The sequence below is a fragment of the Hyperolius riggenbachi genome, chromosome 3, assembly GCF_040937935.1.
Source record: "Hyperolius riggenbachi isolate aHypRig1 chromosome 3, aHypRig1.pri, whole genome shotgun sequence".
NCBI lineage: Eukaryota > Metazoa > Chordata > Amphibia > Anura > Hyperoliidae > Hyperolius > Hyperolius riggenbachi.
The window spans coordinates 471,460,306-471,485,581 of NC_090648.1; the positions used below are offsets into that span (position 1 = coordinate 471,460,306).

A 25,276-nucleotide genomic window follows, 5' to 3' on the forward strand; every position below is an offset into this window, starting at 1 on the left:
CCATGCCCACTGGTGGCTCCGTTAGCTGCCCGACCCAGACGGGAGTCTTGAGCAACTACGCCTGCACAGCCCGTCCATGCACCCAGCTCGACCACTACCAGTACTCGAACGCATGGAGCACCCAAGTGCAGAACGCACACGACGATGGGGTCAAGCTGGACACGTGGACGGGCCGTGCATGCACAGTTGCTCAAGACTCCCGGCCGGGTCGTGCAGCTAACAGAGCCACCAGCAGGAGCTCGGAGGGAGCCCAGAAGGCACTGAGGGACCTCACAGAGTACAGGGGGCTGGAAGAGGCGCCAGGTAAGTTCAGTATGGCATTTTTTTAGTTGTTTTCAAGGTCACTTTAAAGGAAACCAGAGACGAGGCAGTATAAAAGTTTTATACATACCTGGGGCTTCCTCCAGCCCCATCGGCATGGATCGCTCCCACGTTGCCGTCCCCAGTCTTCTCCCTCTGCAGTACTGGTTCCCGTAGGTTCAGCCAGTCATGGCCAGTCTGAGCTTGTGCAGTGCGTTCTCTCCGTCTCTCCGGTGGAGAATAGTACAACGCAGGTGCAGTACTATTCTCCAAGGACTGAGGGCGGCGGCGTGGGAGCGATCTGTGCGGATAGGGCTGGAGGAAGCCCCAGGTATGTATAAAACTTTTATACTGACTCGTCTCTGGTACACTTTAAACACAACGCAAGGAGTGCTTTCTTCATATATTTTTTTACAATGCTGAAGAATAGGGCGCTGTTTGCTATTCCCTGCTTGTTTCATTGAGCCAATGATGAATTCTTATATGGAGCCACATCACCAGCCCATGGCATCAGGCCCGGTCCGGCCATGATGCCAACTGAGGCGACTTCCTCAAGTAGCCGAGGCCTGCGAGCAGCACCAGGCAGAAACAGGGAGTGCAGAGAGTGCCTGGCTAACCTATACTGGGGGCAACTGCACCTAGCTACCAATACTAGGGTCACCTATACCTGGCTACCTACCTATACTGAGGGTATTTTTGGGGGGCTCACCACAGCTATAACGTGAGGTGCAAATTGTCAGGTGCTGTGTAATCATTCCAATTCGGGGGGGGGGGGGGGGGTGCATCCTCACAAGTTTGCCTCAGGCAACACAAAGTCTAGAACTGGCCGTGCATGTCGTGCACTAGGATCTTGCCAAGCCGTTGCTACATGTGGCTCTTTAGCTTTAGTGAATCAGGCCCTTTCTGCAGTTTCATCTTATCTCGGCAGTTTTACAAGCAGGCTGCTGGCTAAGAAAGAGGTAAATATGCCGAGTTCTGTTATTAAGAAATACGGGAGTCACACGAGACCTCAGGTACCTGCTGAAGAGACAGTGTAACATCCTGTATGTTGGCGTTTAAGTGATGTTAATGAGTTTATGTAGAATTCCCCCATCTGGCAGTATTCAGGCCCCCGGTGGGAGGGGGTTAGTTGCAGTCATACTCTCAGCACACGGACGGGCCGCGGCGGACAAGCCATTAAGCATGTCAGGGTAGTGATGCGGATTATTGCTGCTTGTTCATGGAATAACAAGGTGACTCAGTTCACTGTAACTCCTGTTTACTGTTTTGTGCTGTATATTAACCAGAGGGTAGCAGTGGGCCGTGTGTATTACACAGAACTCGCTCTGGCTGATCCCCAACTCCTGGCAATGAGGGTTCTGACATTTGTGCTGCATGAATCAATGTATCTGATTTGCTGACCAAAGGCTGGCGAGATGGATCGGATGTCGTTAGGTACCATTTGCAGGATCCTTATTGGGCCGCCAGCTCTGCAGCGATGAAGGTAAGTATTTACTCATCGGTGCATGGAGCCTCTGTAATGACTACAGTGCTAATCTGATTCTACAATCAATTACATTTAGTATAAGGATGACTATACATCACTCCATTTTTTGGGCCCATCAATTTTCTGATAATTTTATCAAATCGGAGGCGAATGGATACTGCAGCATGCACGAAATCTACCAGAAGGATTGATCAGGAATAACCGGTTCAGCACCACACTGTCGAAAACCTCATGCTTCCGAGCCACGTTCACCTCCCATTCATTCGCCAATAACTTTATCACTACTTATCACAATGAATTGATCTATATCTCGTTTTTTTCCGCCACTAATTAGGCTTTCTTTGGGTGGTACATTTTGCTAAGAATTATTTTTTTCAAAATCCATTTTAACAGGAAGATTAAGAAAGAAATGAAAAAAAATCATTTTTTCTCAGTTTTTGGCCATTATAGCTTGAAATTAATATACGCTACCGTAATTAAAACTAATGCATTTTATTTGCCCATTTGTCACGCTTATTACACCATTTAAATTATGTTCCTATCACAGTTTATGGCGCCGATATTTTATTTAGAAATATAGGTGCATTTTTTTCAATTTGCGTCCATCACTATTTATAAGCTTATAATTTAAAATAATATAATAATATACTCTCTTAGCATGCATATTTAAAAAGTTCAGACCCTTAGGTAACTATTTATGTTGTTTTTGTTTTTTTTTATTGTAATTTTTTTATTTTTTTATTAAAAAATATATTTGGGTAATTTTGGGTGTGGGAGGGAAACAGCTAATTTTAAATGGATAATAATGTAATTGTTTAATAAAAAATGTGTGTGCGTGCAGTTTACTATTTGGCCACAAGATGGCCACAGTGAAAACAGTCCTGGATGCGAACGATCTCGCATCCAGGAACTAAAAGACGACGGAGAAGTTTCCTGGGGGCAGAAATACCATGCTCTCTGAATAGAAGCGTTGTTTTTTCTGTGGGGAAGTTAGATCGGTGAATGGGAATTGTATTCCCATTCACTGATCGGGGGGCTAACAGCGGGCGGCAGGAGCGCGTGCGAGCATAGTCGTCCAGATAGGCTGAAGGGGTTAAAGGATACCGGAGGTAACATGTGACATGATGAGATAGACATGTGTATGGACAGTACCAAGCACACAAATAACTGTGCTGTGTTCCTTTTTTTCTTTCTCTGCCTGAAAGAGTTCAATATCAGTTATGTAAGTGAAAGTTTCTGTTCAGGTTCAGGACCAGGTCGGACTATAGCATAACCCTAACTGATAAGGAATTACAACCATAAAACACTTTCCTGGCAGAAAATGGCTTCTAAACACAGGAAGGAGATAAAAAGGGTCTATAGTTCATAGATTTTAGCTCTGGCATACTTCAATGCTTGTGTCATTGAGCAGAGACAATGAAACAGTAAAAACTTAAAAAGTAGATTTAAAAATAAAGTAAAATTGTGGGATATTTTAAAAAAAGTCATTTTTAGGAGAAGGGAGGATAGATACAATTGTTTATCTCAGCAGTTTATTTTGACCTCTGGTTTCCTTTAAATTCTAATTTGCAAGGGGACGTTTATGAGCGCGGCAGCATCGGTGTACGATATCCCGACGATCGATGGGCACCTGGCCGGTGTACCCTCCCCCCTGCCCCCCTTAATGTTTATGTGTCCCCCTCTGTGGCTATGTGCAGTGCTGAATGCTCACCTGCCACAACGGCTATGCATTATGGCCTCCCCTTGTGTCCAGCGTTACCACGCCTGTAACATGTGACACTGGCACAGGTAGTGACATCGCTGCTCACTGTGGTGCCAGACCCCTGAGGCCAGGATTCCAGCCTTCAGCACTGCACATGGTCAAGGCGGGTGGCAGCCAGGGTTGTCACCTCATCCCTTTAAATACCGCCACATATGAATTATACATGCATTGTGGCTAGTAAGATGTAGTTTAGGCACTGAATATATGTGAGTAGCCCCAGAACCTGTATAACGTAGATGTGTGACGGTGGCAGCAGGACAATTGCCAATAGATTTCATGCTGAAATCTATTGAAAATCGGTATGCAGTGTGTGGGCAGCAAATTTTCTTATCCAATTGATCAAAGAATCGTTTTACATCGATTTTCACCACACACTGCAGTTTTCTGTACAATTCAACCATAAAAATGGTATCGAAAGATAGTCATTGAGCAGAGTCAACAAAACATTAAAAACTTAAAAAGCAGATTTAAACATAAAATGAAACTGTGGATTAGCTCAAAAAGTCATTTTTAGGAGTACAATAATAGACACACTTGTTTACTGCATCAGTTTATTTTCACTTCGGTATTCCTTAACGGACCTGAACTCTTGCACAGGACAGAGAAATGTCCCCTGTATGTATTTAGAGAGTTTAGCCTGTCTAAGTCCCTCTCATCTGTGACTAAGTTGTAATTTGATCCCTCAGTTGTGTCAGCTGACTGCCACAGCTGAGCAGCTAAGTGGTAAACACAGAATGTTAACAATAGGTCTGTTTTTGTGAAAGCAGGAAGTAGACACCCTGCAGATTTATTGCAGGATTTGTATCAGCTGTAACAAAGAAATGTTTTCCTTTAAAAGGTTATTATGCTGTTACTTGTCTTTCAGGGTAGGAGACTGACTAGGCAGAAACGCTAGCGTTGCATAAAATGCTAGCGGTAATGCGTACAATGTAAGACAATGAGCTGCAAGAAAAAAATGCATTTGTTTGTGTTCATCAATGTGTGTTTTAGAAAACGCAGAACTTGCTGCATATTTTTCCAACACACATCTAAAACGCACATAATGTATGTCAATGGTGACACCACTATAGTTTTTTTTTTTTAAGCCAATTTAAATATGTACTTCCACTTCCTGTTGACTTTCTAGGAATGAACCAGAGAGAACATCGAAAATGTGTGCTTATACTGGCCACATTACCAAAAAATTGCTTAAAACGCATATCAGAATGCATTCAAAACTCACAAAAACGCATGGGCAGCGCGGTAGCGTAGCGTTTAGCACTCCCGCCTACAGGGCCGGCGCTACCATTAAGGCAAAGGAGGCAGCTGCCCCAGGGCCCCAGAGCTTGTAGGGGCCCCCAGTGGCTACAAGAGGAAAAAAATTTTTTGCAAATCGGCCTTATAGTTTTTGAGAAAATCGATTTTAAAGTTTCAAAGGAAAAAAAATACATTTAAAAACCTGCCGACTTTAATGGTTAATAGCAAATCCACCTTAAATGATAGAAACCCTAAATTTGCAGGATATGTTAAGGAGATCATTAGGAATAAGAGGAAAAAAACAATTATTCAAAAAGACCTTATAGTTTTTGAGAAAATCGATTTTAAAGTTTAGAAGGAACAAAGTATACTTTTAAATGCGGTAAATGTCTCTTTTAGTAGCAAACCTAACGGTAGTGTCATTTTACATGCATCAAACGAAAGCGCAATAAATTTCCTGACGGGGTTTCCAGGGGGTCTATACGCAGCCGCAGCGCTTTGGCCAGGGATCGCTACGCAGCCGCAATATGACTGTATGAAGATCCCTGGCATTTTTTCCTATTTTTCCAATTTTTTTTTTTTATGTTTAGAGATTGGGAATTTAAAAAAAAAAAAAATTATGTTGGGTCCCCCTTCCTGAAACTTTTTAACCCCTTGTCCCCCATGCAGGCTGGGATAGCCAGAATGTGGAGCTCCGACCGATTGGGACTTCACACCCTGACTATACCAGCTGCAAAAAAGGTCCCCTAATGCCGATTTTTGTTCCGGGGTATATGTTGGGGGGGCCCCCCAGGTTTATTTTGCCCTGGGGCCCCATTGCTGCTTAAACCGGCCCTGCCCGCCTAGAAGCTCTAGGTCCATGGTTCGAATCCCAGCCCGGTTAACATCTGCAAGGAGTTTGTATGTTCTCCCCGTCTCTGCGTGGGTTTCCTCCAGGCACTCCGGTTTCCTCCCACATTCCAAAAACATTTGGATAAGTTAATTGGCTTCCCCATACATTGGCCCTAGTGTATGATACATACACTACATGATATAGACATATGACTATGGTAAGGACTAGATTGTGAGCCCCTCTGAGGGACAGTTGAGTGACAAGACCATATACGCTGTACAGCGCTGCGTAATATGTCGGCGCTATATAAATAAATAAACTTGTGATTCATATGTGTGAAACGCAAACGCAGCAAAATGCACTTAAAAGACACTTCATTATGGCAAAAACGCACAAACGCATATGCAGAAAAATGTGACCTTTCACATGATGCCTAGTGTGGTCCAAGCCTTTGAGCAGAGAGTAAGTTCCGAGTTCAGGTCCGCTGTAAAGCTCGCTGGTAATGTCAGCAATTCAGAGCTGGTTACAGATTGAAATAGAAAGATCAATTTTAATAACTGTAAATTGCAGAAGGACTTGTGCAGCCCTGATGGATGTTTATAGTCATTTTACAGGAAGGTTGAGTTACACTTTAAATACAAGCAGAAATAACATTCCTTGACCCCGGCCAGTGACGGCACAGCCTGGCCTCTCCCGCGAGGCTGAGCACCAGTTCACTTTGGTAGGAGAGGAATATGTCATTTAGTTAATTATTTCCTTAGGATATTAAATCGCCGTTTTTGGCTTCTGTCTCTTTCTAGGAAGTTAATTACATGGCAATTGATTAAATGTGCGCTGAGCTGTGCAAAGCCTTAACTCTTCCTCTGCCAGAGGCTGTGCAACGCACAAAGCCAGCAGCAGAAATCTGCTTCCACTGAAAGGTCATACGCACAATACACACAGCAGTATATGCAATGATGTACCAGAGAAGTGTCTGTGCTGTCACACAGCATACATGTATAACACGAGGGACAGGGAGCGGGTGCTTGTGCCATTTGGAAGGGGTCAATGTAAATTTGACTGCGATACGCACTGCTACATTTACAGGCCTAACCTAACAACGGACCCCTATGGTGGCAGCCTAACACTTTTTTCTGTGTTTTTTTATAGCAATGGTGGGGACAGTTAAGGTCAGACATGGAGAGGGAAGGGTTAAGGTTAGGCCTGGGGGGGGGGGGGGAGTTTTGAGGCAGTGAGGACAGGTTAGACATGGAGAAAGAAAGGTTAGGGCCCGTTTCCACTGTAGCGTTACGAAATCGCCGGCGAATCACCGCAGGCAAATCGCATGCGGGTGCGATTCCGCATGCGTTTTTTGCCGCGATTTCGCATGCGATTTCGCATAGGTAAGGCTGTATGCGATTTTAACCATGTCACTGCCTGTGTGAATTAACATGGGTACCTATGCGAAATCGCATGCGAAATCGCGGCAAAAAACGCATGGGGAAAACGCATGCGATTTCCCTATTAAATACATTGTGTGCGATTCGCCTGCATTCCACACGCAGGCGAATTCTGAGGCCCCTACCCTGCAGATTTTTTCTGCACAGAAAAACGTGCGGGGAAACGCACAAGTGGAAACAGTCCCATCCACTTCTACTGACTGTGCGGATCCGCATGCGTTGCCCGCATGCGGATTCGCGATAGTGGAAACGGGCCCTCAAGGTATGTGTGTGTGTGTGTGTGGGGGGGGGGGGGGGGTTGAGGCGATGGGGACAGTTAGGGTTAGACATGGGGAGGGAAGGGTTAAGGTTAGGCAGGTGGAAGGGGGGGGGGGTGAGTCGGTGGGGACAGTCAAAGTTAGACATGGAGAAGGAAGGGTTAAAGTTAGGCGTGGTGGGGACAGTTAAGGTTAGACATGGGGGTGAAAAGGTTAAATAGAACCTGAACTGAAAATAAAGTCAAAATAACCATATACAGGTCATACTTACCTCTTGTGTGGTCTACTCCTCAATCTCTTCATCCTCTCCTGCGTCCCATTTGTCCACTGTGATCTATGGATTTTTCCGTCCTGCATCTTAAAAATGGCCATTACCCCATAACAGCTTCCTGGTCAGCACACTGTTAAACTGTAACATTGCCTGCTTGAGCCATAGGGAAACATGGACATTACCTTGCACATTCAGTTGTACCTGACAGCTGCTGATATAGAACTGACAGCAACTGGTATATTTCAGTTCTGACAAAATATTGTCAGAACTAGAAGGGATCTCTGTAAGAAGAAAATAGTGAGCTTCTGAGAGGAACTGACAGTGATGTTAGTATGTAATATTCATTTGCAGCTACGTCATGAGTTTATTTTAAATAATTTTCCTCGCTTCAGGTTCCCTTTAAGGTTAGGCATAGAGGGCTTGCGGTGGTGGAGCCGGTTAAGGTTAGGCGTGGGGGAAAAAGGACTAAGGGTGGGCAGGGGGATGGGGAGTGTTTGCAGGGAGGGTTAAGGTTGGGGGGAGTTTGAGGCAGTGAGGACAGTTAAGGTTAGGCCTGGGGGAGAATTGGTTAAGGTTAGGCATTGGTAGTGGGAGGTTTCAGTGTGAAAATAGGCTTGGGTTTAGCTATAGTAAAATATTGGTATTTTTTACACTTTACTAGTAAAATATTGCTAAATTTACTGATACTATCAGCAATACTGGGCAGGCAAATTTCCAGGCACCCTTTTTTGACATAGGCTCCAGCCTGTGTGCTTCTTCCAGAACAGGCTGCAACACGCTGGCTTGATTAGCCTTTTATTTCCCGCCTGATTAGTGTCGCAGTACAGTACACACCAGCAAACAGACAGGAATACACCCGTAAGAAGTTTGCTGGTGTCTCCTGTACTGTGTGAGTTCTTCTTTTGGGGGCAAGGAATTCATGTTTTTTTTTTTAAATAATGCATTAATAAATGGAACACTTTTTAGCTTCACTTGATGTGATGCGCCTTAATTTCTCTTGAATGTTCCTCTATTCTGCCATCTCTGCCATTGTACCTCCTGTGTGCTCCTACCTACCCTCTGCTCTTATCTCCTTTGTATTTCTTTGTATTTCACAGGGGGTGCTTGTTGTGTGTTGTTGCTGCATCTTGCTGACAGTGTGTGAGGAGGGTGAGAACCTGTCTAAGCACATACGGTATATCTGAAGCCTGCTCCGGTATTACAGTGGCTTAATCATTGTCTCCTGTTTTCTTGCAGCTAATGGGCCATCCCGAGTGGGAGCACAAGCGAGGATCCAGGGGGTCTCAGGTCAGTGTCATGTGAATTCCTTGCTGTAGGGGAGTTATTGTGGGTGTAGAAATCCTCTGGTTGGGGGTCCAGATTGATGTGTAGCTCAGTGACCTGCAAAGTTTATTCCTGACCAAAGTTTGTGACATGTGACATGTTTAAAGGAACATTATTGATTAACTTGTTTTTTCAATTGTTTGGGAAGTGCTCTTAAGTTCTAGTGTATACATTTCACTGCTTATCTGTTTGTTTACAGTTATCAAATTCCTTTCACACTTCACTGATGCCAAATCTGACAGGCTACTTAATCATGAGGGGAGTGGGGATTCGCTCACACTACATCTGTTAACCCTGTGTGTGAGAAAGCTCTCATTAGCCTAACTGCAGCTGCCTGTCCTGCAGTGGCGTAGCTAAGGAGTTGAGGGTCCCCGATGCAAGTTTTACAATGGGGCCCCCATAGCACTCTATACATAGCAATTGTTACGGCGCACCAAACCAGCCAATGGCAACTACAGTGTCAGAGGTACAAGAAGGGGATGGGGAACAGTTTGTTAATGATTACCACTATTCAAAGTATCTATAGAAGTGATTATTAGAAGCACAGGACCAATAGAGAGCTAAAACTGTAGTTGAGGGAGGATCTTTCGGGGCCCCTCTGGCCCAAGGGCCCCGATGCGGTCGCAACCTCTGCAACCCCTATTGCTACGCCCCTGCTGTCCTGTCTGAATGAGCTGTTTTCATGGAGAACAGAGGAAATGTATCTTGTTTGTAATTGTGTGTGAAACCTGACGCCCGAGATTCACCTTTGCAAATTAAACATTCCAAAGCAGCTAAAATCTACACACAATGAATGAAAGCTTTTGCCTCTGATATTTAACATGAAAATTAGATAAATGTTTACACAGCTACTTATTTGTACATTGTCATTTTAGAACAGTTGCTTTAAAGGCCAGAGTACTAACACTTTATTACCATTAACTAGCTGGTGGCCCGGCGTTGCCCGGGTATGTATTTGGCTGGTATTGGCTCCGCCAACTTTTCCTAACCCTAACACACAATTAATCAATTACTCAATGACCAAGTTTGTGAGCTTTGCGGTCTTTGGAATCAATAACTTACATTAAAATGAAACAAATCAGATTGGCTGTTTGCGGCTCCACCCCCTTTTATCAATTTAAACCCCAGTCACCCAATGACCAACTGTACCAGGTTTGAGGCTTGTGCCATTAACAGTGCAAGAATGGCAGCAATCAAAAAATCAATAGGTCATTTTTGATTGGCTTTTGTAGGCTCGACCCACTTTTCTGAATATTAATCCCAGTCACCCAATAACCAACTGTGCAAAGTTTGAGAACCCTGCCATTAACAGTGTAAAGGCCCGTACTCACGGGCTGCAAAACTCGCCTGTCGCCAGCACACGTGAGCGTGTGGGCGACAGGCCGGCGACAGCTTCTCGCCAGGTCCCTCCGCGTACACATGCGGAAGAGGGACCAGCGGCAAGGCGGAAGCTGTCGCTGACGTTCCTCCTCCCCCCGCCGGAAGGTCTGTGAACCTCAATGGAGGTTGCTGTCGCTAGTCCGCGTACTCACGCGGACTAGCGACAGTTGCGGCGGGGGGGCAGCGGCGACTGTCGCCATGCGATTGAAAGTTTCAATCGCATGGCGACATAGCGACGGGCGACAGTTCGGGGGCGCGCGGGCGTGCGACGGCCCATACTCACGGGCGACCTGTCGCCGCAACACGCGCGCGCCGCGTGTTGAGGCGACAAAAGTCCCTCGTGAGTATGGGCCATTAGAATGGCTGCTGTTTACATTTTCCCAGTAAAATTTGTATTTGTCTCCACCCACTTTTGACCCTGCATTGTCCGATTATGTATTTGGCTGGTGTTGGCTGTGCCCACTTTCCTAACCCAGAAGTAGTAAGAATAGGTTAGCACTCCAGCTTCTCAAGTGAGCAAATCTTTTATTCTTCAATCATGTGTCAACACTCAGGTTAACAATTGTTTCGGGGCCAGCAAGGGTCCCCTTCATCAGAACAGTGCAGACAAACCATGTTACAATGATACACCTTCTTAAATACATTGACAGACAACAGTGACTCCCATATTGAGAGAATGCACCTCCCCTCTAATTATGGACATAAACAATAAATATCTCACAATCTAAGTAAAATCCATGCGTAACACGTATTGCATCATGACTACCATGCTGTTACAGGCCAAATGGATGCAGTGTTCACAGAACAATATACCTAGATTGCCAAGAGATTCCTAAGAAAGTTCATACATACCCCTGTCACTCAGCTATCTTTCAAATTGATTGGAGCTCACAGAAACGCTATGGCGGCGGGTGCACCCGCTCTGACCGTTACTCCGGTCTCGTTAGCCTCCTGAGCATGGTCTCCATGGTGACCACTAACCCAGAGGGCCATGCGCAGCAAACCTCCAATCAGCACTCGCCGGGTAGGAGCGATGCCCTCCTACGTGAGCCCTGTCCTGTGAGCTCCAATCAATTTGAAAGATAGCTGAGTGACAGGGGTATGTATGAACTTTCTTAGGAATCTCTTGGCGATCTAGGTATATTGTTCTGTGAACACTGCATCCATTTGGCCTGTAACAGCATGGTAGTCATGATGCAATACGTGTTATGCATGGATTTTACATAGATTGTGAGATATTTATTGTTTATGTCCATAATTAGAGGGGAGGTGCATTCTCTCAATATGGGAGTCACTGTTGTCTGTCAATGTATTTAAGAAGGTGTATCATTGTAACATGGTTTGTCTGCACTGTTCTGATGAAGGGGACCCTTGCTGGCCCCGAAACAATTGTTAACCTGAGTGTTGACACATGATTGAAGAATAAAAGATTTGCTCACTTGAGAAGCTGGAGTGCTAACCTATTCTTACTACTTCTGGACTGTTATCTGGATGTTGCTAACATCCATGGTTATGCACCCGCACTACGGTAAGGTGTGCCTCTCCCCACCGTCTACTTTGAACACTTTCCTAGCCCAACACGCAATTAATCCATTACTCAATTACCAAGTTTTTGAGCTTTGCGGTGTTTGGCATCAATAATTTGCATTGGAATGAAACAAATCTGATTGGCTGTTTGTGGCTCCACCCCACTTTCTCAATTTGAACCCCAGTCACCCAATGACCAACTGTACCAGGTTTGAGGCTTGTGCCGTTAACAGTGCAAGAATGGCAGCAATGTAACTATTCCCCTTGAAAATCAATAGGTGAATATTGATTGGCTTTTTTAGGCTCCACCCACTTTTCTGAATATTAATTCCAGTCACCCAGCGACTAACTGTGCAAAGTTTGAGAAACCTGCCATTAAAGAGACACTGAAGCGGAAAAAAATATATGATATAATGAATTGGTTGTGTACTATGAATAATTACTAGAAGATTAGCAGCAAAGAAAATATTCTCATATTTTTATTTTCAGGTATATAGTGTGTTTTCTAACATTGCATTATTCTCTAATATGTGCAGATTACACAACACTCTGCATTCAAAATGATTCTTTCAGAGCAGTCTGTGAACTAATGACCTCTCCTCTGGCAGAGAAAAAGAAAACTGTTCACTTACAGTTGAGATAATAAAAGTCAGAAGACAGCCCTCTCCACGACTTTGAAAGTCGTAGAGATTAATGGCTTTTTTTGCACAGAGATAACAAGTGGAGTTTCTTAACTCTTCCTGTACTGGAAACAATTACACTGATGTATCTGATCTTAATGTTTTATTTCTTAGCTGTGCTACACATACAAATCATAATATCATAATTTTTTTTTCGCTTCAGTGTCTCTTTAACAGTGTAAGAATGGCTGCAGTTTACATTTTCCCAGTGAAATTTGTATTTGTCTCCGCTCACTTTTTGTTTATGAGAATAAAAAGTATCCCATATGTTATTCCAGGTAATGTACTATGTGTGTGTCAAACTTCATTCAAAACCGTTCAGCCATTTTTGCATGATCGAGTAACAAACATCCTAACTTTACCATTTATAATATTAGTAGGATAACAATTGTTCTATGCTCCATGTATCTGCTGCCTGTATGATTATTTGGGGGCCTCGTTTATAATTGTTCTCAAAGCAATTCTACCACATCTCAAAATGTGACCAAACTAAGCATACTAAGGTGCAGCATGCCGAAATGCCTCAAGGTAGCTGCTTCTGTGCATAGGGCTTCTCTCCTCACAAGATATTTACCATATTTTGATTTGTAGCCAAGCCCTTCCACTTTCATCATTAAGCCCTAAACCCAGCATATAGACAGAGCTTCACTGGCCAGTTGGTACGCTGTCAATGGACTCAGCGATGGAAATGAGAAAAGGTCTAGCGCAGTCGTTCTTAAAGGAACACTATCTCTAGGTGCAGAGTGGTGTCACCATTTAGACCTCGGTGGGGAGATAGGAGTAATTCTCTGGATATCTCAATGTACAGAGAAGGATGTCACCCAGTAGACCTTGATATGCAGAGCTGTTGTCTTCCTGAAGACCTCATTTTGGAGAGAGGGGTGTGTCTTCTCGTAGACCTTATTGGGTAGAGTGAGGTGTTACCCAGTAGACTGAGGTGTGGAAAAAGGTTATATCCTGTGAAACTCTGGGTGTAGAGCAGTTGTTTCCCCGTAGATTGGCTTTTCTGTCCAAGCTATTCCTGGAGTGTGACGTCACCCCTGCTGTGACATTCCAGCGTGCTGTCCTCACGTCTGGCTGCTTCTGGGATGACATCATCACTCTGCTGCAGGCCGCACAGAGCCGTTCCCAGAGTCGGCGCAGCAATGGAGGTCACATACAGGGCAACTGGCAGATGTCTTCTAGCCATGGTGCCTTTGCTCTCTTCTCACGACTTAGGCCTCAACAGCACACTAGATCCCTAATTGCCAAGTAGCTTGGGATTAACCCCTTGTGTATCATGCTGTTTTCTCTGCAAACATGAAATCAAGTCAAGACATAACACTAAAAATAACAAGAAAAATAATAGTTATTGGACTTAGAGCTAAGTTTTCCCCTTGACAGGTCCATCCACATTCACATGGGAACATATTATGGCTCATGCATGACTAGGGCTGGGCGTTTCATCAGAATTTTACCATGTGGCCAAAGTTATCTGTAGTTAAACTCCTGTTGGTCAATTAATTATCCAATAAGTCAATCTCCACTTACCCTGGAAGTAAAACAATCTTGCAAGTCAAAGCCACTAACTACCAGTCAATTAACCAACTGCCAACCAGTTTGCCATCAGCTGTTTGATTTTACTGGTCAGGTTCTTTCATTCCTAAATTTGCACATTAGGATACGTTTCTCCTCCAGAGGAGGAGGATCTTGTCTTCCATATTAGTGTTCATTTGGTAGGAAGTGAAAAATTGAAAGTGCTTCGAATCCGAAGACATAAAAACAAAAGTTGTTTAGGTGATACCTTTAATGACAAACTGTACAAGACTTCTATGCAAGGTTTCAAAACTTTAAGTTTCTTTTTCAGGCATGTTTCAGAACTGGATCAGAATGTATGGTTTTTACCTGTTATTTAGCTTAAAGAATATGGCCAGTGCTAAAACGCTGCATTCCTGCGGCAGAACGAGGGTTTCACACACCCCAAATTCCCGGGGCAAAAACCGGGGAGCGCTTCCTGGTAGTTTAGTCTGTTTTTTAGTCAGGTCTTGTCTAGTGGTCCGCTTTAAACAACGCACAACAATACAAATAGGAATACTATTCTGTAGTATTGTGTTACCGCTGAATTTTACTCAGCCTCTAAATATCCAGAATTTTCGCACTGTTAATACCAGCTAAGACGGCGGAAGTCGATATTGACGTCGTTGTCCCTTTAACAGCCAGCGCTTCCATCCGAGCATCCATCCGAGTATAATGACTCTGATCCGACCACTAATGTTGCCACTAAATTAAATTATGGAATCATTTTAACGGAACAGTTTATAAATGCTAATGCCTTCTCCTCGGAGTCCTCTGACGTCACCTAATTGACTTACCTGTCCGGCGCAGCTGTGCAGGATGGATTAGCGGTGCCACGATGCGGTTACAGCGAAGTCTCCCTATCAGTGTGGCAGAATCTCCGCTCTCAAATGAACTTGGCTCATCGCCCAACGAGATGATAGACAGAAAATAATGTAAACAGGGAGAAAATTAACAAGGATAAGACACTGAGTATGCTAGATTGCCATAATCCGGGCAGAAAGGGGAAAATAGAGGAGGGAGGGCCTGAAAAACATTTTTTTACAAGATGAACATTTTCATTTAGTTTTATGTTAGTCTTTTAGAAAGTTTTTAGTATGATGGGGACTATTCACAGGTACGTAGACCAAATGACCTTATTGGGTAAAGTCACCCAAAATGAAAGACAACACAAAGACAAATAAAACTTACCGTATTTTTCGGACTATAAGACGCTCCGGACTATAAGACGCACCTAGGTTTAAAGGGCAAAAATAGGAGGAAAAAAAAAAATGACAACCTGGTGCTTCCATAGTGCAGGGGCGTCTTATGGGCCTTTTCCCCCACAACTGTCTTTATCTATGCTACACTGCCCAGCTACACTAACCCCTGCTGAGCCACCAGCTACACTCACAACACATCCAGCTACCCTGACTACACTCCCTGGTACCCTGACTACACTTCCAGCTACACCGAATACACACCCAGCTACACACTCAGCTACAGCTACACACTCAGCGACACTGACCACACACTCAGCGACACTGACCACACACTCAGCGACACTGACCACACACTCAGCGGCACTGACCACACACTCAGCTGCACTGACCACACACTCAGCTGCACTGACCACACACTCAGCTGCACTGACCACACACTCAGCTGCACTGACCACACACTCAGCTGCACTGACCACACACTCAGCTGCACTGACCACACACTCAGCTGCACTGACCACACACTCAGCTGCACTGACCACACACTCAGCTGCACTGACCACACACTCAGCTGCACTGACCACACACTCAGCTGCACTGACCACACACTCAGCTGCACTGACCACACACTCAGCTGCACTGACCACACACTCAGCTGCACTGACCACACACTCAGCTGCACTGACCACACACTCAGCTGCACTGACCACACACTCAGCTGCACTGACCACACACTCAGCTGCACTGACCACACACTCAGCTGCACTGACCACACACTCAGCTGCACTGACCACACACTCAGCTACACTGACCACACACTCAGCTACACTGACCACACACCAAGCTACACTGACCACACACCAAGCTGCACTGACCACACACCAAGCTACACTGACCACACACCCAGCTACACTGATTACACACACCACTCACCCAGCTACACTGATCACACACTCGGCTACACTGACCACAAACTCGGCTACACTGACCACAAACTCGGCTACACTGACCACAAACTCGGCTACACTGATCACACACACTCAGCTACACTGACCACACACACTCAGCTACACTGACCACACACACTCAGCTACACTGACCACACACACTCAGCTACACTGACCACACACACTCAGCTACACTGACCACACACCCAGCTACACTGATTACACACACCACACACCCAGCTACACTGATTACACACACCACTCACCCAGCTACACTGATTACACACACCACTCACCCAGCTACACTGATCACACACCAAGCTGCACTGACCACACACCAAGCTACACTGACCACACACCCAGCTACACTGATTACACACACCACTCACCCAGCTACACTGATCACACACTCGGCTACACTGACCACAAACTCGGCTACACTGACCACAAACTCGGCTACACTGACCACAAACTCGGCTACACTGATCACACACACTCAGCTACACTGACCACACACACTCAGCTACACTGACCACACACACTCAGCTACACTGACCACACACACTCAGCTACACTGACCACACACACTCAGCTACACTGACCACACACCCAGCTACACTGATTACACACACCACACACCCAGCTACACTGATTACACACACCACTCACCCAGCTACACTGATTACACACACCACTCACCCAGCTACACTGATCACACACTCAGCTACACTGACCACAAACTCGGCTACACTGACCACACACACCACACACTCAACTACACTGACCACACACACCACACACTCCGCTACACTGATAGCTACACTGATTACTACACTTGCTAGATTGACTACACTCACAGCTACAGTGCCGATGCCCTCACCTATTAAGCATGGTACATCCATCTCCGTGGTGTGCAGTCCGGGTTATGTGACATGGAGCTTCCTGTCCCCACTTTTCAGCATTGCCGTGTAGCCAGGAGTGGGTCAAGGGATGCCAAGCCTCTTGATGACCAAGACCCCCACGGCCCCCCCTGGCAATCCAGCTGCTGCAGTACAGATGTATCTCCCGCGGTAGCGCCTGCCGCAGCAGCTCCATTCACCACTCAATGGGAGGTAAGAGCAGCATCGGCGATTACAACGGGTCACATGGTGGGGGCTGCAGCAGCGGCGGCAACGCGGGCAGCGGGAGCTTACGGGGCAGCAGGGGAGATCACATGGGGGGTGCCTGTAGTAGCGGCAGTCATAGCGGGGGGAGGGGCAGCATCGGCGATCACAACGGGTCGCATGGTGGGGTCTGCAGCAGCAGCGGCATGTAGCGAGAGCTTACGGGGCAGCAGGGGAGGTCACAGTAGCGGCAGTCATAGCGGGGGGAGGGGCAGCATCGGCGATCACAACGGGTCGCATGGTGGGGTCTGCAGCAGCAGCGGCGTGTAGCGAGAGCTTACGGGGCAGCAGGGGAGGTCACAGTAGCGGCAGTCATAGCGGGCGGAGGGGCAGCATCGGCGATCACAACGGGTCGCATGGTGGGGTCTGCAGCAGCAGCGGTGGGCAGCGAGAGCTTACGGGGCAGCAGGGGAGGTCTGTAGTAGTGGGGGGGGGGGGGGGGGACAGAAGCGGCAGTTACAACGGGCAGAGCAGCAGCGGGAGATCATGCAGCAGGTGGTCACAACAAGAGGAGCATCAGTGGAAGGTCACCCAGTGAGAGGAGATCAAGAGCCTGGAGCGCACTAGCACAAAGTTCTCAGAGACTGAGCTGCCAGATACCCGCTGGATCCTGTCAAACCCGGGATCAGAGCATGTAAGAGCTGGAAACGGGGGGCGCACCACACCTGGCCATACATTCCTGCCTTACATTCGGACTATAAGACGCACTGACTTTTCTCCCCTATTTTGGGGGGAGAAAAAGTGCGTCTTATAGTCCGAAAAATACGGTATATCACACTTTTCTGCTGGCAGACTCAAAGCACCAGAGCTGCTGCCACTAGGGTGCGCTCAGTAGGCAGTAGCAGTGTTGGGGAGTTTTGCCCAAGGTCTCCTACTGAATAGGTTCTGTCTCACTGAACAGGAAGAGCTTAGAATTGAACCTTGGTCTCCTGTGTCAGAGCCCTTAATCAGTACACTATCCAACCACGGGATAATGAAACCTGTATAATCTCCCATTTAGGATAGTGCACGGTAGCGTAGTGGTTAGCACTCTTGCCTTGCAGCGATGGGTCCCTGGTTCAAATCCCATCCAGGGCACTATCTGCATAGAGTATGTATGTGTGGGCTTCCTTCAGGCACTCTGGATTTCTCCTGCATCCCAAAAACATACAGGTAAGTTCAATCAGCGCTGCGTAATATGTTGGCGCTTTATAAATACAATAAATAAATAAATGGCTTCCCTCTAAATTGGCCCTAGACTATGATACATCCACTACACGATACATACATAGGCATATGACTATGGGAAAGATTACAAGTGCTCAATGCTTAAATATTACCAATCGTAGTACAGAAAGTGCCCATTAAACATCTCGACCAGGTTTTGTCATCAGCAGATATGGAGAACTACCGGTAGGTATGTGAAAGAACACATGAAGTAATTAAAAAAAAAGTTAGATATTTAAAAATGTGGAGAGAAACATCTGGATGCTTCAGAGGCTTCCCCAATCCTCTATGAACCCTCAGCTGCCTGCCAGGACCCTTTTCTTCGCTGCCACGTTCCCCTTTGTACATAAGCTCAGCCCCTCCTTTTCTGCTGAAGCGACTCAGCTGTTGTCATGGTGATGTGCCTATTAACCACTTTATCCCCCACTACAGTATATCTACGTCCTCTATGACTTCATCTAAGCCACAAGGCCGTAGATATATGTCTTGTAGCTGAACCACAGTTTTTATTTTCTCAGGTCATAGTGAAAATTATACACTGTAGCAATATTTTAAAATCAAATATCTTCACCATAGATTGTAACAGGAACATAATCTAAAGGTGGCCACTAACGGTCCAATTTCTAGCGAAAAATTGTTTGAGCGATCAGAAATTCTGATCGGATTGGTTATAAATAATCTCCATTGGTGGACACAATCGATAATAACCGAGTGAAAAAAATGTCGTCCGAATGAATTTTTGTCGAACCAAAATTTGGATTTTCTTGTTGGTTGTGATAGATAGGAAGCAAAGATTGGATCGTTGATGGCGTAGTGACTGATGTGTTACAATATTTCACTTCTGATCAGAATTTCTGATTGCTCGAACGATTTTTCGCTAGAAATTGGACCGTTAGTGGCCAGTTTAAGTTGTGTGATAAATGGTAGAAATAGCCAAACAAAATTGGTGCGTTTTATCTACTTTTTTTTTAATTTTTTTTAAACTGGAATTAGTAAAACTCAGAAATGATGTGTTTTTTTCTATTTTTTTTCCTCTTTCCCATTAAAATGCATAGAAAACAAAATTGTACTAGGAAAAAAAATGCCATAAGATGAAACCCTAGTTTGTCTTAAAAAAAACCCATATATATGTCATTTACAAGTCATAAGTAGGGATAAAGTTATTGCTGATTAAATAGGGACATAGCTAAAATGTAAAAACTGCTCTGGCCCATAAGGGGGAAACAAGATCTGGATGTCAAGTGGTTGAAGTGGACCCAAACCAAACATTTTTTTAATTCAAAATATTTAGTTGCACCACTCTGACACATACAAAGACAGGGACGGATCTGGGGGGAGGCGGGTCTCTTGCCCCAGGCGCAGTTTGTTGAATTCTTAAAAAGGCGGCAAAATTTGGATGGGGAATGGCAGTTTAGGCGCCAAAACCTGACCTTTAGGCGCCAAAACCTGACCTTGCCCCAGGCGCAACTTGGTCTAGATCCGTCCCTGTACAAAGATAAATAAACACTCCTTCAAGCCTATGAGCATTTCAGTGCCTGCTTTTCACCCCTCTCTTTTCATAACTAGGGTTATACAGGTGGCAGCCATTAGCAATTCCTCCTTTGCTGGACACCATCTCTTCCACCAGTCTGCCGGATTCTGTCCCGGCAATATGAAAGGAGAGGAGGGGTTCCTCCAATAAATGTAAACTATTTTATATTTGTCATCATGCGGCTGAAAAAAAGCTGCTATTTATTATTATAATTTAGAAAATAGATGTTATTTCTGAAATCTTGTATTTTTAATTTGGGTCCACTTTAACCACTTGAGGACCTAGGGCTTTCTACCCCTTAACCACTTAAGGACTGCAGTCATAAAACCCCTTAAGGACCAGAGCCTTTTTTTCCATTCGGACCACTGCAGCTTTCACGGTTTATTGCTCAGTCATACAACCTACCACCTAAATGAATTTTACCTCCTTTTCTTGTCACTAATACAGCTTTCTTTTGGTGCTATTTGATTGCTGCTGCGAGTTTTACTTTTTATTATATTCATCAAAAAAGACATGAATTTTGTCAAAAAAATGACTTTTTTAACTTTCTGTGCTGACATTTTTCAAATAAAGTAAAATTTCCTATACATTTGAGCGCGAAAGTTATTCTGCTACATGTCTTTGATAAAAAAAAAAACATTCAGTGTATATTTATTGGATTGGGTAAAAGTTATAGCGTTTACAAACTATGGTGCAAAAAGTGAATTTTCCCATTTTCAAGCATCTCTGACTTTTCTGCGCACCTGTCAGGTTTCATGAGGGGCTAAAATTCCAGGATAGTACAAATACCCCCCAAATGACCCCATTTTGGAAAGAAGACATCCCAAAGTATTCAGTGAGAGGCATGGTGAGTTCATTGAATATTTTATTTTTTGTCACAAGTTAGCGGAAAATGACAGTTTGTGACAGAAAAAAAAAAAAAAAATGAAATCTGCCACGGACTCACTATGCTCCTCTCTGAATACCTTGAAGTGTCTACTTTCCAAAATGGGGTCATTTGTGGGGTGTGTTCACTGTCCTGGCATTTTGGGGGGTGCCTAATTGTAAGCACCCCTGTAAAGCCTAAAGATGCTCATTGGACTTTGGGCCCCTTAGCGCAGTTAGGCTGCAAAAAAGTGCCACACATGTGGTATTGCCGTACTCAGGAGAAGTAGTATAATGTGTTTTGGGGTGTATTTTTACACATACCCATGCTAGGTGGGAGAAATATCTCCGTAAATGACAATTTTTTTATTTTTTTTACACACAATTGTCAATTTATAGAGATATTTCTCCCACTCAGCATGGGTATGTGGAAAAATACACCCCAAAACACATTATACTACTTCTCCTGAGTACGGCGATACCACATGTGTGGCACTTTTTTGCACCCTAACTGCGCTAAGGGGCCCAAAGTCCAATGAGTACCTTTAGGATTTCACAGGTCATTTTGAGAAATTTCGTTTCAAGACTGCTCCTCACGGTTTAGGGCCCCTAAAATGCCACGACAGTATAGGAATCCCACAAATTACCCCATTTTAGAAAGAAGACACCCCAAGGTATTCCATTAGGAGTATGGTGAGTTCATAGAAGATTTTTTTTTTTTGTCACAAGTTAGCGGAAATTGATTTTAATTGTTTTTTTTTCACAAAGTGTCATTTTCCGCTAACTTGTGACAAAAATAAAATCTTCTATGAACTCACCATACTCCTAACGGAATACCTTGGGGTGTCTTCTTTCTAAAATGGGGTCATTTGTGGGGTTCCTATACTGCCCTGGCATTTTAGGGGCCCTAAACCTTGAGGAGTAGTCTTGAAACCAAATATCGCAAAATGACCTGTGAAATCCTAAAGGTACTCATTGGACTTTGGGCCCCTTAGCGCACTTAGGGTGCAAAAAAGTGCCACACATGTGGTACCGCCGTACTCAGGAGAAGTAGTATAATGTGTTTTGGGGTGTATTTTTACACATACAGATGCTAGGTGGGAGAAATATCTCTGTAAATGACAATTATTTGATTTTTTTTACACACAATTGTCCATTTACAGAGAGATTTCTCCCACCCAGCATGGGTATGTGTAAAAATACACCACAAAACACATTATACTACTTCTCCTGAGTATGGCGATACTACATGTGTGACACTTTTTTGCAGCCTAGGTGCGCTAAGGGGCCCAACGTCCTATTCACAGGTCATTTTGAGGCATTTCTTTTCTAGACTACTCCCCACGGTTTAGGGCCCCTAAAATGCCAGGGCAGTATAGGAACCCCACAAGTGACCCCATTTTAGAAAGAAGACACCCCAAGGTATTCCGTTAGGGGTATGGTGAGTTCATAGAAGATTTTATTTTTTGTCACAAGTTAGTGAAAAATGACACTTTGTGAAAAAAACAATAAAAATCCAATTTCCGCTAACTTTTGACAAAAAATAAAATCTTCTATGAACTCATCATACACCTAACAGAATACCTTGGGGTGTCTTCTTTCTAAAATGGGGTCACTTGTGGGGTTCCTATACTGCCCTGGCATTTTACGGGCCCAAAACTGTGAGTAGTCTGGAAACCAAATTTCTCAAAAATGACTGTTCAGGGGTATAAGCATCTGCAAATTTTGATGACAGGTGGTCTATGAGGGGGCAAATTTTGTGGAAACGGTCATAAGCAGGGTGGCCTCTTAGATGACAGGATGTATTGGGCCTGATCTGATGGATAGGAGTGCTAGGGGGGTGACAGGAGGTGATTGATGGGTGTCTCAGGGGGCGGTTAGAGGGGAAAATAGATGCAATCAATGCACTGGGGAGGTGATCGGAAAGGGGTCTGAGGGGGATCTGAGGGTTTGGCCGAGTGATCAGGAGCCCACACGGGGCAAATTAGTGCCTGATCTGATGGGTAGGTGTGCTAGGGGGTGACAGGAGGTGATTTATGGGTGTCTCAAGGTGTGATTAGAGGGGGGAAATAGATGCAAGCAATGCACTAGCGAGGTGATCAGGGCTGGGGTCTGAGGGCGTTCTGAGGTGTGGGCGGGTGATTGGGTGCCCGCAAGGGGCAGATTAGGGTCTAATCTGATGGGTAACAGTGACAGGTGGTGATAGGGGGTGATTGATGGGTAATTAGTGGGTGTTTAGAGGAGAGGAGAGATGTAAACACTGCACTTGGGAGGTGATCTGATGTCGGATCTGCGGGCGATCTATTGGTGTGGGTGGGTGATCAGATTGCCCGCAAGGGGCAGGTTAGGGGCTGATTGATGGGTGGCAGTGACAGGGGGTGATTGATGGGTGGCAGTGACAGGGGGTGATTGATGGGTGATTGACAGGTGATCAGTGGGTTATTACAGGGAATAACAGATGTAAATATTGCACTGGCGAATTGATAAGGCGGGGGTCTGAGGGCAATCTGAGCGTGTGGGCGGGTGATTGGGTGCCCGCAAGGGGCAGATTAGGGTCTAATCTGATGGGTAACAGTGACAGGTGGTGATAGGGGGTGATTGATGGGTAATTAGTGGGTGTTTAGAGGAGAGAAGAGATGTAAACACTGCACTTGGGAGGTGATCTGATGTCGGATCTGCGGGCGATCTATTGGTGTGGGTGGGTGATCAGATTGCCCGCAAGGGGCAGGTTAGGGGCTGATTGATGGGTGGCAGTGACAGGGGGTGATTGATGGGTGGCAGTGACAGGGGGTGATTGATGGGTGATTGACAGGTGATCAGTGGGTTATTACAGGGAATAACAGATGTAAATATTGCACTGGCGAATTGATAAGGCGGGGGTCTGAGGGCAATCTGAGCGTGTGGGCGGGTGATTGGGTGCCCGCAAGGGTCTAATCTGATGGGTAACAGTGACAGGTGGTGATAGGGGGTGATTGATGGGTGATTGATGGGTAATTAGTGGGTGTTTAGAGGAGAGAATAGATGTAAACAATGGATTTGGGAGGTGATCTGATGTCGGATCTGCGGGCGATCTATTGGTGTGGGTGGGTGATCAGATTGCCCGCAAGGGGCAGGTTAGGGGCTGATTGATGGGTGGCAGTGACAGGGGGTGATTGATGGGTGGCAGTGACAGGGGGTGATTGACAGGTGATCAGTGGGTTATTACAGGGAAGAACGGATGTAAATAATGCACTGGCGAATCGATAAGGGGGGGTTTGAGGGCAATCTGAGCGTGTGGGCGGGTGATTGGGTGCCCGCAAGGGTCTAATCTGATGGGTAAAAGTGACAGGTGGTGATAGGGGGTGATTGATGGGTGATTGATGGGTAATTAGTGGGTGTTTAGAGGAGAGAATAGATGTAAACAATGGATTTGGGAGTTGATCTGATGTCGGATCTGCAGGCGATCTATTGGTGTGGGTGGGTGATCAGATTGCCCGCAAGGGGCAGGTTAGGGGCTGATTGATGGGTGGCAGTGACAGGGGGTGATTGACGGGTGATTGACAGGTGATTGACAGGTGATTGACAGGTGATCAGGGGGGATAGATGCATACAGTACACAGGGGGGGAGGGTCTGGGGGGGTCTGGGGAGAATCTGAGGGGTGGGGGGGTGATCAGGAGGGAGCAGGGGGCAGTTTAGGGACTAAAAAAAAAAATAGCGTTGACAGATAGTGACAGGGAGTGATTGATGGGTGATTAGGGGGGTGATTGTGTGCAAACGGTGGTCTGGGGGGTGGGCAGGGGGGGGTCTGAGGGGTACTGTGGGCGATCAGGGGGCAGGGGGGGCAGATCAGTGTGTTTGGGTGCAGACTAGGGTGGCTGCAGCCTGCCCTGGTGGTCCCTCGGACACTGGGACCACCAGGGCAGGAGGCAGCCTGTATAATACACTTTGTAAACATTACAAAGCGTATTATACGCTTCCTATCCGGCGATCGTCGGGTTAACAACCCGCCGGCGCTTCCGATTGGCCGGCGGGTTGACGTCGCGGGTGGGCGGAGCCTATTGCCGGCGGATGCGCGCGAATCCCAGCGCGCGATCCCCGGCCAGAGAGTGCCCCAGGACCTGACGCCAATCTGCGTTACGTGGTCCTGGGGCTGCCACTTTGCCGCCGCCAATATGAAGTAGGCGGTCGGCAAGTGGTTAAGGACCGGCCACTTTTTTTCCATTCAGACCACTGCAGCTTTCACGGTTTATTGCTCGCTCATACAATCTACCACCTAAATGAATTTTGGCTCCTTTTCTTGTCACTAATAAAGCTTTCTTTTGGTGCTATTTGATTGCTC

At 45.7% G+C, this 25,276-nt stretch overlaps 1 protein-coding gene across 12 annotated transcripts in view; it reads left to right on the forward strand.

Moving 5' to 3' along the window:
* PDE3A (phosphodiesterase 3A) overlaps window positions 1–25,276 on the forward strand; it is a 454,279-nt gene that overhangs the window by 275,339 nt on the left and 153,664 nt on the right. For 11 of the 12 annotated variants that reach the window (XM_068278006.1, XM_068278001.1, XM_068278002.1 and 8 more), the window contains one exon: window positions 8,820–8,870. In XM_068278006.1, the coding sequence (XP_068134107.1) occupies window positions 8,820–8,870 (51 nt within the window). Of the gene's footprint in view, window positions 1–6,513; window positions 6,537–8,819; window positions 8,871–25,276 lie in introns of those variants that run through there. The other variant, XM_068278012.1, reaches the window with a different exon arrangement.